This window comes from Somniosus microcephalus, chromosome 7 (assembly GCF_052327205.1).
Source record: "Somniosus microcephalus isolate GS21.2 chromosome 7, FLI_Smic_1.0, whole genome shotgun sequence".
NCBI classification, from domain to species: domain Eukaryota; kingdom Metazoa; phylum Chordata; class Chondrichthyes; order Squaliformes; family Somniosidae; genus Somniosus; species Somniosus microcephalus.
In genome coordinates, this window is record NC_140993.1 from 240,806,706 (window position 1) to 240,819,712 (window position 13,007).

The window sequence follows — 13,007 nt, forward strand, 5'->3', positions numbered from 1 at the left end:
TTTAATTTTAAAATATTGTGCTCAAAGTGATGATTTAAGTGCCAGTGAATGAAACAAGTTCCAATTCAGGCATCAGCACCAAGCATTGCCAGGTCGGGTGCAGCACAGTTCGATGCAGAATGACATTTCCTCTGCTCTGCCTGAGAAGGGCACCCTCTGCTTGCACCAGTTGTGACATTCTTTCCTTTTCCGACACCATTCAACGTTAGGTCTGTCAGTGAGATTGCCACTCCGCTCTGCATTTGGGGCAGTTTTGTGCTGTAGGCCCATGACCAGTGGACCGGGATTGAGAGACTGTCAAACTCATTTCACAGAGGACCCTTCCAGCCAGCACACGGAGGAGACTCTCATTCCATCAGACTGACCTGGAGTCGACCCTCCGTTCCAGAGGTGAAAGGTCACCGTGTCTCCTAGCTCCCCTAATATTTCAATTTGTTTTAATTAGCTTTTTGTTTCAGTTACTGTTTAAAAAAGGTAAAAGATGTTGGCCCAGTAATTCCGGTCCAAACGCGTGAGTACGGACGGGGTACTCATGCGTGGGCCCGTTGGAAGTGCCGGATTTCAGCATGCACAGCGCATGCGCGGAAAACCGGCATTTCCACTCCTCTGAACCAAGGGGTTAAGAGGCGGTTCCCTAGCGACGTTTGAGGCAGCGCGTACGCGTTGAACTTCGGTTTTTTTGACAGGTTTGTCTGTGCGTGAAGGCCTCCAGCAGACGTAAGGACTTAGTTTTATAAGGTAAGTGGTCTAATAATTAAAGTTAGAATTTTTTTTCCACAGGTTTATTATTTTTAAAGAATTTACAGTAAGGTAAGTGTATTTTCGGACCCGATTTCTTGAAAAAAAATTTTTGGCAGAAATTTGAATAATTGTTTAAAATAGTTTTTTAAAGTTATTAATAGTTAATTTAATTATTGGAATTTTAAAAAACTTTTATTTAAAGTTTAATAGTGTTTTGGGCGCCCGGACTTTTCATGAGTTTGACAGGTCTTATGTCTAACTCATGAATGGACTTTTGTAAACTCCCATTGGTTGCCCAGTGCTCACGTGATCCCAGCCGGCTCATCGCACTAAGTACGCCGCTGGATCACGCATGCACAGCGCGCCGGGAGCTGAACCGGGCCACAGACCGGAAATCCACGCAGGCCCAGTCTTCAAATGTCAGCGCGATATGTAAGTGTAGGTCGGGGGCTTGCACCCGCGGGAAGCCCCCGACCCGAATTTCTGGGCCGTTGAATTTTTACTTGCAATGCAATTTTTGGTGTGCAATAGGAATCTACTCATTCCAATGGGGTTTCCAACAGAAAGACCGTGGGCAAGGTTTTATGTCAAAATTTACAAAGCTCAGGGACTTCCGAAGATGAACTCCAGCATCATGGCAAATGTAACAAAGGCATTCATGGGAGACAACAAGGATTTTGTGGACCCATATGTCATCATCACCTTTTCTGGTCAAAGGGTATTACCTTTAAAATGATTTTTCTGCTTATTAGCACTTTTATTGCACCAGTCTGCAACTTCACCGAAGTGATTATGACATGAAACAGTTTATTTGAGACAGATGCTAAATAACTTTATTAATTAGTCCTGAATAGGATTCCTGCGGATTGGCCTACTAGGGGTCTTGCCTTTTATTATGCTACATGTTACTTATTACAAAACTTGAGGGCTGATTTTACCCCTGCCTGGCAGGCGGAAACCGGGTGGGTGGGCAGTAAAAAAGGGCCGCAGCGACTTGAACCCTCCGATTCCGCGGGTTGCAATTTTATTCTGCTCTTTTGAGCAGGCGAGCTGGAAACGCACACTGGAAGGCAGTAGAGCCCTTCCTTAAATATGCAAATCACCTGCAATTTTAATCCAAGGCCTGCACGGGAAGCCATCATGGCTTCGGGACGTAGGAGCAGGAGTAGGCCATTCAGCCCCTCGAGCTTGTTCCATCATTCAGTGCGATCGTGGCTGATCTGTATCTTGACTCCACCCACCCACCTTGGCTCCATATCCTTTTATACCCTTGGGTAGCAAAGATCTATTGAACTCAGATTTAAAATGATTAATTGAGCTAGCATCCACTGCTTTTTGTGGGAGAGAGTTCCACACTTCTTCTACCCTTTGCATGCAGAAGTGTTTCCTAACTTCTCTCCTGAATGGCCTGGCTCTAATTTTAAGGTTATGTCTTCTTGTCCTAGACACTCCCACTAGCAGAAAATGTTTCTCTCCCTCTACCCTATCAATTCCACTCAAAATCCTAAAATCTCATTCCAATCACCCTTTAACCTTCTATATTCCAGGGAATTCAAGCCGTGTTTATGTAATCTCTCCTCACAACTTAACCCTTGGAGCCCCGGTAACCATCTGGTTAGCGCCCTCACCAGGTCAGAAGATGCCTAGAAAGGCAAATTATTTTCAAACCCTCAAATTCTGCCATTTTCCCGGCAGTCCCGCCTCCATACCTGCCTCCCCAGGGCTGGCAAAATCACCCCCAAATGTTGAATTTGGCCGGTTAAGATTCCTTTGAGAGCCCATGATGTGAAAGTTGTTGGAAAGTTGTCGGATTGGAATGGTTTACTCTCTCCACTCTGTTCGTGACAGAGACTCTCATTCTTACTATTTCCTTCTGGTCATCAGGGCCGAACATCTGTGCAGAAAAACTGTGCTGAACCTGTCTGGAATGAACAGATCATTTTCAAAGAAATGTTTCCACCACTCTGCCGTCGAGTCAAAATTCAGGTGTGGGACGAAGGGAATGTTAATGACGTTGCCATAGGAACTCATTACATTGACTTGAAGAAAATATCAAATGAACAGGATGGAGATAATGGTGAGAACCACTTATAGAGTCATAGAGGTACAGAAGGAGGCCACTTGGCCCATCGAGTCCGTGCCGGCTCTCTGTAGCGCAATCCAGTCAGTCCCATTTCCCTGCTCTATCCCTGTAGCCCTGCAAGTTTATTTCCCTCAAGTGCCTATCCAGTCTCCCCTTGAAAACATTGAGTGTCTCCGCTTCCACCACTTCCATCGGCAGCGAATTCCAGGTCATCACCACTCGCTGCGTAAACAAGTTTTTCCTCACATCCCCCCTGTATCTCTTGCCCAAATCCTTAAATCTGTGTCCCCTAGTCCTTGTACCATCAACTAGTGGGAACAGCCTTTCCCCGTCTAGCTTATACAAACCCGTCATAATCTTGTACACCTCTATCAAATCACCACTCAACCTCCTTTGCGCTAATGAAAACAAATCCAGCTTCTCCAACCTGTCCTTGTAGCTAAGATACCCCATGTCCGGAACCAGTCTGGTAAATCTACTCTGCACCCTCTCAAGGGCCCTCACATCCTTTCTAAAGTGTGATGACCAGAACTGGATGCAATACTCCAGTTATGGCCTAACCAGCACTTTATAAAGGTTCAGCATAACTTCTCTACTTTTGTACTCAATACCTCTATTTATGAAGCCCAACATCCCATATGCTTTGTTAGTCACTCTCTCAATATGTCCTGCCACCTTCAGGAACCTATGCACATTAACTCCCAGGTCCCTCTGTCCCTGCACACTCTTTAAAACTGTGCCATTAAGTGTATATTGCCTCTCCCTGTTCCTTCTGCCAAAATGCATCACCTCACACTTCTCTGTATTAAATTCCATCAGCCACTTGTCTGCCCATTCTGCTAGCCTTTCTATGTCCTGTTGCAGTCGATTAGTATCATCATCACTGGTTGCCACACCCCAAGTTTGGTGTCATCGGCAAATTTAGAAATTCTACTCTGTATTCCAATATCCAGGTCATTTATATATATCAAAAAAAGCAGTGGCCCCGGCACTGACCCTTGGGGAACACCACAGTCTACCATCCTCCAGTCTGAAAAACAGCCATTTACCACAACTTGCTGTTTTCTGTCCTTAAGCCAATTCATTATCCAAGCTGCCACTGACCCACCTATTCCATGAGCCTCAATTTTGTTAACCAGCCTTATAAGTGGTACTTTGTCAAACGCCTTCTGAAAATCCATGTAGACAACATCCGTTGCATTCCCTTCATCAATCCTCTCTGTTACTTCATCAAAAAATTCAATTAGATTGGTCAAACACGATCTGCCTTTTACAAATCCGTGTTGGCTCTCCTTAATTAGCTTAAACCTCTCCAAGTGCCCGTTAATTTTTTCCTTGATTATTGTTTCTAAAACTTTACCCACCACTGATGTTAAACTGACCGGCCTGTAGTTACCAGGATTGTCCTTCCACCCTTTCTTGAACAATGGTGTCACATTTGCCACTTTCCAATCCTCAGGCACCTCCCCCACATCTAGGGAAGATTGGAAAATTATGGCAAGCCCTTCCACTATCTCCTCCCCCAATTCCCTTAGCAACCTGGGATGCAAGCCATCAGGACCAGGCGACTTATCCACTCTAAGCATTCCCAGCCTTTCTCGTACATCCTGTCTATCATTTTCACCCCTTCCATTGCTTCTACCTTTTCCACTTCTGTCAACTTTGTCAGGAAAACTTGTGAAATTTCTCAGCAAAAAATCAATTTCCTGTCAAAGAAAATGTTCCTTTAAATTTTCATTATAAAATAAATGTTATGTAAGCATTTAATGATTGACTAGGCTCACTGGAGTTCAAAATAAAAACTATTGAATGCTTGATAGTTAAAGCCATTACATATATCGGCAGCAGCAAGATGGTGTTTTTGTTGATAATATTGCTATTCTCGATTTATATATTTAAGACTTTCAAATGAATTCTTCAGATTTCAGAAGATCTGCGAGTTATAGTTGTGGCAAAAAATATAAATAAGGTATTGGCTCTCATCAGGAGGGTGACAAAATACAAACCGTAAGAGTTATAAGGGGCAATTTTCTTAAATTGCACTCCTGGCTCAGAATCGCGCCTGCTGGCATTGGCAGCCAGGAATTTGGGGGCACCCCCAACAATTTTCCAATCATTAATTTTAATAGATGGAACATTGTGGAAAGTATGGCAAAATTTCTGATCTGTGCTTGTGGTGGGTGAGGCTCCATGCCTGGTGCACAATTTGAGAAAATGACCACTATTATAGTGGTTCGACCCCGCTGGGAATACTGTGTGCAATTTCAGGGCACTAAATCAGAGGAATGATTTTATTTCCCTTGAGAGGGCACGCAGATGAAAAACAAAGACTATTCTTGGTGTGGAATCTTTAAGTAAGGTATGGTTTAGAAAATAGGCTTGTTTCTTTGGAAGAGTGATTTTGAGATGATGACATTGAAATTTTCAGGATTATGCAGAATTGATAAAATCGATTTAAGCAAATTGTTCATTATGATGAAGGATTAAAATTCCAGGGGATTGAAGTTAAAATTAAGCAATTAGGAATTAAGAAAAGTCAGATGGAACACTTTCCCCAAAGGATAATATAGTTGTGGAATGAGTATTTAGGGCAGAACATTAAAGCAGACTGTTTAAATGAGTCCAAGAGATGATTAAATGCATTTTGGAGAGAGAAGGGACTGAAGAATATAATTAGGAGACAGGTGGGTGGGGTTGAGTTCTGAAAATGGAATGGGCTTGTGCCTAATGGCCTTTGCCTAAAAATTCTTTGTATTCTTATCATTAATTCAAGAAAAAAGGATGGCTTGATAGTTACAACACTAGTCTTGGGAGTACCTACCAAGAGACCCAAGTTACAATTGTAGCCTCGAATGACTATGAGATTTGGGATATTTCCAGAGGGATAGTTTTGCTGAGTTTTCTAGCAGAAGCAAGATAATCTGGTCTGTGAGGTGGGGCTAGGTCCCTTCCTTCACCATTTAAGTGTGACTCCTGGTGGTTAATCAAGGAACATTGTTAAAATGATATGCATGCAGATGTCAAATGTTGGACCTTCCCACCTCCCCTCCACACTGAGGAGGAGCATAGTTTGGACAGTGAGACTACCGGGGGAATGAGAGTGTGGGTGTGTGCGGTGGTGGAATACAAATAATAAAGACAAAAACAAATGAACAAAAACATTAAATAAAATGTTAATATTACAAAATCAAAAAATGATATAAAATGAAAATTGATATCCAGAAAAACTTCATTGTGTGCTTCTTTAAGGATTTTTGCCAACTTTTGGACCAGCGTGGATCAATTTGTACGGCTCAACCCGCAATTATACCCTAATGGATGATAATCAGGAGCTCAATATGGGTATTGGAGAAGGAGTATCATTCAGGGGCCGTCTCCTGATTGAAATTACAGTGGAGATTCTGGCAGCCGGGGCAGCTGAGTCAAGATTCTCTAAGGTTGCAAAGGAATTGAAGATTGTGCCTAAAGAGCCCAAATCTGGGAAAGACCAAAAGACGTCGCCCACAGCTGAAGAATCCAAAACCTCGAGCTCTTCTGATAAGACAAACTCTACTGAAGTTGAAGTGGAACCAATAGAGTCTTCTTCTTGGGTTTGTTTTACAATCACCATAGAAACATAGAAAAATAGGAGCAGGAGTAGGCCATTCGGCCCTTCGAGCCTGCTCCGCCATTCAACACGATCATGGCTGATCCTCTATCTCAATACCATATTCTCGCTCTCTCCCCATACCCCTTGATGCCTTTTGTGTCTAGAAATCTATCTATCTCCTTCTTAAATTTATTCAGTGAATTGGCCTCCACAGCCTTCTGTGGTAGAGAATTCCACAGGTTCACCACCCTCTGAGTGAAGAAATTTCTCCTCATCTTAGTCCTAAATGTCCTACCCCGTATCCTCAGACTGTGACCCCTCATTCTAGACCCCCCAGCCAGGGGAAACATCCTCCCTGCATCCAGTCTGTCTAGCCCTGTCAGAATTTTATACGTTTCAATGAGATCCCCAAACTCTAGTGAATACAGGCCGAGTCGACCCAATCTCTCCTCACCAGTTCTTTCATGTTAATCTGGGGATAAGTGGAGAAGGAATGAAGTTGTGGTCTCTGTTACTTTTTTTCCTTAAAGTTTATTACTGATACATTAATTTCAAGTTTGATTGCAATCTCCAAGACTTTTGTTAGAATCAGAAGAAGCAGAAAGGTTAATTTCAGATAGTTTCATGCTAGTTCCCTTTAATTTAATTACTTCACGGGTTAGGGTTTTACTTATGAGAATTACAGACACACATTAATCTCTTGCTTAGTTTCATAGTAAAGCAAAATTGTTTAAACATTTTGTGCAGCTCACATACTTTTAATGGTAACAAAGGTCTATTGAGCGTCTGAAAATTTAAAATATATATTACACATTGTCAACCTTATCATTGAGATTTTAAATGTTTCTTTTTACAAGAATACATGGATTTGAATCTGTATGCAGCGCAGGTACAGTGTCAATAATGAATGTTAATTTTCACTAACTTCATCCAATTTGTTCCCCCTTAGCTTTCTCCAATAGTTATTCATTTCCAGGAAATTAGAAATGAATGATACAATTAGATGCTTAACAAGGAAGGTGGCAGGACAAGTTGATAAGGCTGTTTTTAAAAAAAATAGCAAATGGAATCCATGGCTTTATAAATAGAGCCATAGGGCTCGATTTTCCAAGCCCCGAGGAGGCGGGTTTGGAGGCGGGAGAGGTGGGAAAATTGCAGAATCGGGGGGCAGGAACCCATCCCGCCCCCAACCCGCCTCCGTGCCAATGTCCCAGGAGGCGGGTACCCGACCTGTGCTGGGAGCTGCATCCCCGAGGCGGGAAGGAGATTAGTGCTAATTAACTGCCTGTTAACAGGTAGTTAACAGGCAGTTTTTTGCCTAATCCCTATTTTTAGCCCTGAAGTGTGGGCTGTCCGACGGCTCCGAACCACGCCAAGTTAGCGAGGCGGACCGTCGGTCTGCAGGGGTTGGAGGGGTCGAGATGTCCATTGTGCAGGTGAGTGATGGGTGCATGTGTGCAAGGGGTAAGTGTGTGAGGTGAGTGTAAAGTGTTTTAATAAGTTTTACTTACCTTTACTTTCTCCTGCAGGCTTCCTTCCTTCAGTTCTTGGGAGTCCCTCAGCTCACCGGCACAGAAAGCAGAATGGCCGCTGAACTGTCAAAAGCTGCAGCCTCTGCTTTCTGATCTGGAGAGATCTCTAACTGAGTCTGAGTAGAAGGACTCAAGTTAGAAGACAGATTGTCAGTGTTTGACAGCTTCACAGAGCTGTCAAACGCTAATTTTTCATCTGTCAAAAGCTCTTGACAGATGAAATGTCAATCGCTGACGTCACCAGTAACCAGGTGTCCCTTAATTGGCCTGCTGAGCCCGCTGGGTTGGCCACAAGTTGATGGAGGTGGGACTACAACCCAAAAAGTGGGAGTTCCGCCTCCAAAAGCTCCCCATTGACAAAATTGAGCCCATAGAATACAAAAGCAAGGAAGTTTTGCTGAACTTTTATAAATCACTGGTTAGGCCTCAGCTGGAATATTGTGTCCAATTCTGGGCACCGCACTTTAGGAAGGATGTCAAGGCCGCTGTTGTTTAGTTTTGTCAGGATATGGAATGCTCTTAAAAAACCAAGTTCAGACCTAGGCATCTAAGTTAAAATGGGCTATTCCGTCAGTTCAATATGTTTAACCTTCCATATCGTTCTGCTCAGGAATGCTGCCACTGTCGCAGGAAGTCTCTTCAGCTCTATCAGGCTGCCAGCTTCACCACTGTAGGAGACTCCATCTCAGAAGGCACAGCTAACCTTCCCCACATACTCGGTTGTCCTAGTTGTAAGCACATTTTGTATTGACCAGTAATATTTCTACCAGTAGTTCAGAGGTCCGCAGTGCAGAACAGCTACATTGCTCCAGCTGACGTACTGTGTGGAGTGAGCAGCTGCTGTGTGCAAACCAAGGAGGTTTGAAAGTGCACGGTGCCATGCTGGTAATAAGTACATTAAAATGTTAGTGAATAAAGAAATTTTGTACTATTATAATGAAGGTTTTACTACACAGGGTTAGAAATGAATGGAGTTGGGCGGCGCACTCCAGGTCCTCCTGGCTCCACAGAGAGTTTTTAAAAATGAAATCTAACTTCCCTTTAGCTGGCTGCTGAAGAATGCTGAACGTGGCCGGCCCAATGCCTGCTCTGGCCATTGGTAACTCATCTTGTAGAGGGGTCCTTCCACAGGTGTCAGGCCCTGCATCAACAAATTCAAGGAGCCCAACACATATATTAGGCGGCTGCCAGGACGTTTAAAAAAATGAGTCCTAAGCATTTAGCAGCAGGACCAATGGCTGCGCAGGCTTGAGCCGTCCCACTGCTAAATTAGTATACTTTGTGGTCGCTTTACACCCAAAAAACAGGTGCAACACAAACCAACTTCTACCCCTTAATATTTCACTTAATATCTGATATTAAGTTCAATAATATATTAAGTGTGATTTCAATCCAAATAAAAGGCATTGGGGAAAAACAAAGTTTAGGAAAGGAAGAATGGCAATAAATATTCCCATTTTAAAAGAAATCCTGTTCAATTTTATCTCCGCTACTTCAGTCATTTGGAAAAACTGGACGAAATACAGATTTTATGATGATTCTGTATTTACTGTTTATCTTCTCAGTATTACCTGCTATGACTAACACATGCCTTTTTCAGATTGATGAGGAAACTGTACAAGATTTTCTTCTGTTTGGTACGATTTTTGAAGCAACAATGATCGACAGGAAAATTGGTGAAAAGCCAATCAGCTTTGAGGTATCTTTAGGTAAGGAGACACAATTTGCTCTCTTTACTTACATGATTGACCATGAAAGATACTCAAACCAGTGTTTTGCTGCATCAGTAAATGCTGAATTGTGAGCACAGTGATAATCCCGAGCAGTCACCGAGTGCAGGGTGAGAAAGCATTTCACCCTACAATGACACAATGACATTTTATTCCAATGAACAGTAACAGCTGTTCAACAATGCCTCCCTCACAACAACATACCCTCCAGGGGAACGGTAGGGAAGATATAAGAGGAAAGCTGGGAGTATGCACACACTCCACCAACTTCAGATACAGTAGAAATAGTGAAACCCATCTTCACCCTTGGATAAGTCGGGTGGCGCCTGTGCACTCCCACTCAGTCTCTTATGGCTACTGCCAATAAAACACAATCACCCTGAAGCAGGTAATGCTACCACACTTGTACATTCAATGCCAACATTGACCGGCATCTTCCACTTCTGCATTCCCATGCCTATGATTTTCCATTTATTAATTTTAATGGGTGCAAAATTGTGGTCTGGGTTGGGGGTGTGGGGGCAGTTGCAGCAAATGTTTGTGTGATTGAAGTGTACAACAGCATCCGAATATAAACCGGTGTAAAATTGTGAAAAAGTAAAAACACAATTATCCTCCCTACATCCCTCTGAACTTGGTGGAATCTATTCTTTCCTCATTACTCCTACAATGGCCAGGATTTTGTGGTTAAAAATAACGGTGAGGCTAGTAGCACTCACCGCTATTAAGGAGTAAATCAGACAGCAACTTCCGGCGACTGCACATGTGCAGATAAACGCGGCAATCAGGAAGTTGCTGTCCAAGTTGCCCTGTGTAATGTATATACCTTTAAGGGGGGAACTATGTTTTACAGCTCATGTATACTGCAGTACCGGCAGTGACCACACCTGTATATAGCACTGAGTAGTAATCTGTACAGATCAGTTGCAGTGTGAGCTACGTTGAGTAAACACCTGTTGTACCGTTCTCCGCAGTCTGTGTCTTATTATACACAGACGCAACATTGGCGACGAGGCAGGTTCGAACCTACCTGCAACTCTGCATCACCTCCCGGGGATTCGTTCTTGGAGATCAGTGGATTGGAGGTCAAGGCCAGAGACTCGGGCGTCGACCACGGGCAACCGCCCAGTCATCCAGCAGAGACTTGAGAAGTGCGGGGGAGGCTGTCGAGAGCCAGGCTTGGCTTTCCAGTCGAGGTGGTCCAGCGAAACGGGCTGGCAACAGGTAGTGCGCAGGCCCTTCCCGGACAGCGGCGGGCTAGAGCCCGACCGAGCAGCACAGCAAAGGGCCGAGCAGCGGCGACGGGGGAGAGAGAGAGAGGGCAGAGCACACAGGGTACAGCCGGTGTTCAGGGGCCGAGCAGCGTCGGAGAGAGGGAGAGAGAGACGCGCAGAAACCAGCGAGGCGCCACCATTGCCACGAGGACCGCCGAGAGTGGCGTTGGCAGCAGCGCAGGAGAAGCGTGCGAAACCTACAGGGCGCCACCATTGCCACGAGAACCGCTGGGAGCGGCGTTGGCAGCAGCAGGGGAGGAAGGAAAGCGCGGGAGACGCCATTTTAAGCCATTGGGAGACACCATTTTAAATCACAACCAAAATGCCGAAGAGTGGCAGTATCACCGCATTTGACAATGAAGTCGAAGATTGGACGACATATGTCGAACGAATAGAGGTGCACTGCAAGGCAAATGAGGTGTCAGATGACAAGAAAGCGTCGGTATTGTTAAATTTAATGGTTGCAAAGACGTATGGTTTATTACGAAATCTAGTAACCCCAACGAAGCCAATGGAAAAGAGTTTTGAAGACATAGTAACGATACTAAAGGAACATTTAAACCCCACACCGCTGCTGATAGCAGAAAGATTCAAGTTTCACAAACGGAACCAGCATAAGGATGAAAGCAATGCTGATTATTTAACAGAACTGCGCAAACTATCGAAACACTGCCAGTTTGGAGCGGGACTGGCAGATATTTTAAGGGACAAGTTTGTGTGTGGGCTTCAAAGTGAAGGAACCCAGAAATGGCTTTTATCTGAAAAGGACCTTACGCTGGAAAAGGCTTTCAGCATTGCGGTATCATATGAAGCAGCAGCACGGGGCGCTGCAGAGATACAACAGAGACCGCAAGAATATGGCACAAACGAAATGTCATATGGAACAGAGAAGTGCTATCGCTGCGGCAGAACAACACACGACCAGGATGATTGCTGGTTCAAAGACAAAGTGTGCAGACAGTGTGGAAAAGTAGGACACATAGCACGAGTCTGCAGGTCGGGAAAGAAAACCAGCAATAAGAAACCTACCAAAGGAAAGTACAAGAAGGTACATAAGATGACGGAGAATAGTTCAGACGAACAAAAGAGTGATAACGACTCCGAAAGCAGGGAACTGAGTTGTCTGAAACTACATAATGTGATCACAACGGAGGATCACCGAACCATTTGGGTCACTCTCAAGTTAGCAGGAGTCCAGGTAAAGATGGAATTGGACAAAGGATCAGCCCTAACAGTCATAAACCAACGGGACTACGAGCGGCTATTCTCACACATACCCTTGAGAGACACAAAAATTATTTTGAAGACGTACACGGGGCAAAAAGTCTACCCCAAAGGAAAAATAAGGGTGACCGTTATATATAACGGTAAGGAAACACCAAAACTAGACCTGTATGTATTGCAAGATGGAGGACCACCATTACTGGGACGTGAATGGATCCAGAAAATACAACTGGATTGGCATTCCATACAGGCACTGACTGTGGCTGACAAAAAGGATGACGACGTCACACCTGGGCGACTGTCAAAGATCCTAACTGACGCGAAAGAAGTGTTCCAGCAAGGACTCGGAACACTAAAAGGCATGACAGCGACGATTAAAATTGAAGAAAATGCAAGCCCAAAATTTTTTAAGGCCAGACCGGTACCTTATGAGATCCGCCCAGCCGTCGAAGCAGAGCTGGAGAGTCTGGAACGTTCAGGTGTACTGTCCAAGGTAGACTGGAGCGAGTGGGCTACACCCATCGTCCCTGTGATGAAAAAGTCATTGAGCAGCACGCCTGGGGAACCAAGGAAGGTTCGCATCTGTGGGGACTTTAAGGTAACAGTGAACCCGATCCTTCACACCGTACAATATCCACTTCCGCGGATTGAAGACATTTTCGCCTCACTATCTGGAGGGAAACGCTTCACTAAGATTGATCTGGCCCAGGCGTATCTGCAAATGGAGGTAGAAGAAGCATCAAAAAAATACCTCACAATCAACACCCATAAAGGTCTCTACCAATACAACCGGCTGGTATTCGGGGTAGCATCAGCTCTGGCTATTTGACAGAG

The 13,007-nt window shown here is 44.3% G+C and overlaps 1 protein-coding gene across 1 annotated transcript in view; it reads left to right on the forward strand.

Moving 5' to 3' along the window:
* The window catches only part of LOC147115177 (fer-1-like protein 6), a 904,394-nt gene extending 893,794 nt beyond the window's left edge, over nt 1-10,600 (forward strand). Inside the window, exons 9-12 of the mRNA XM_085993508.1 lie at nt 1,273-1,459; nt 2,626-2,818; nt 6,074-6,414; nt 9,546-10,600. Coding sequence (XP_085849634.1) covers nt 1,273-1,459; nt 2,626-2,818; nt 6,074-6,414; nt 9,546-9,749 — 925 coding nt within the window. The 3' untranslated portion in view covers nt 9,750-10,600. The remainder of the gene's footprint in view (nt 1-1,272; nt 1,460-2,625; nt 2,819-6,073; nt 6,415-9,545) is intronic.
* Nucleotides 10,601-13,007: the final 2,407 nt, after the last annotated feature.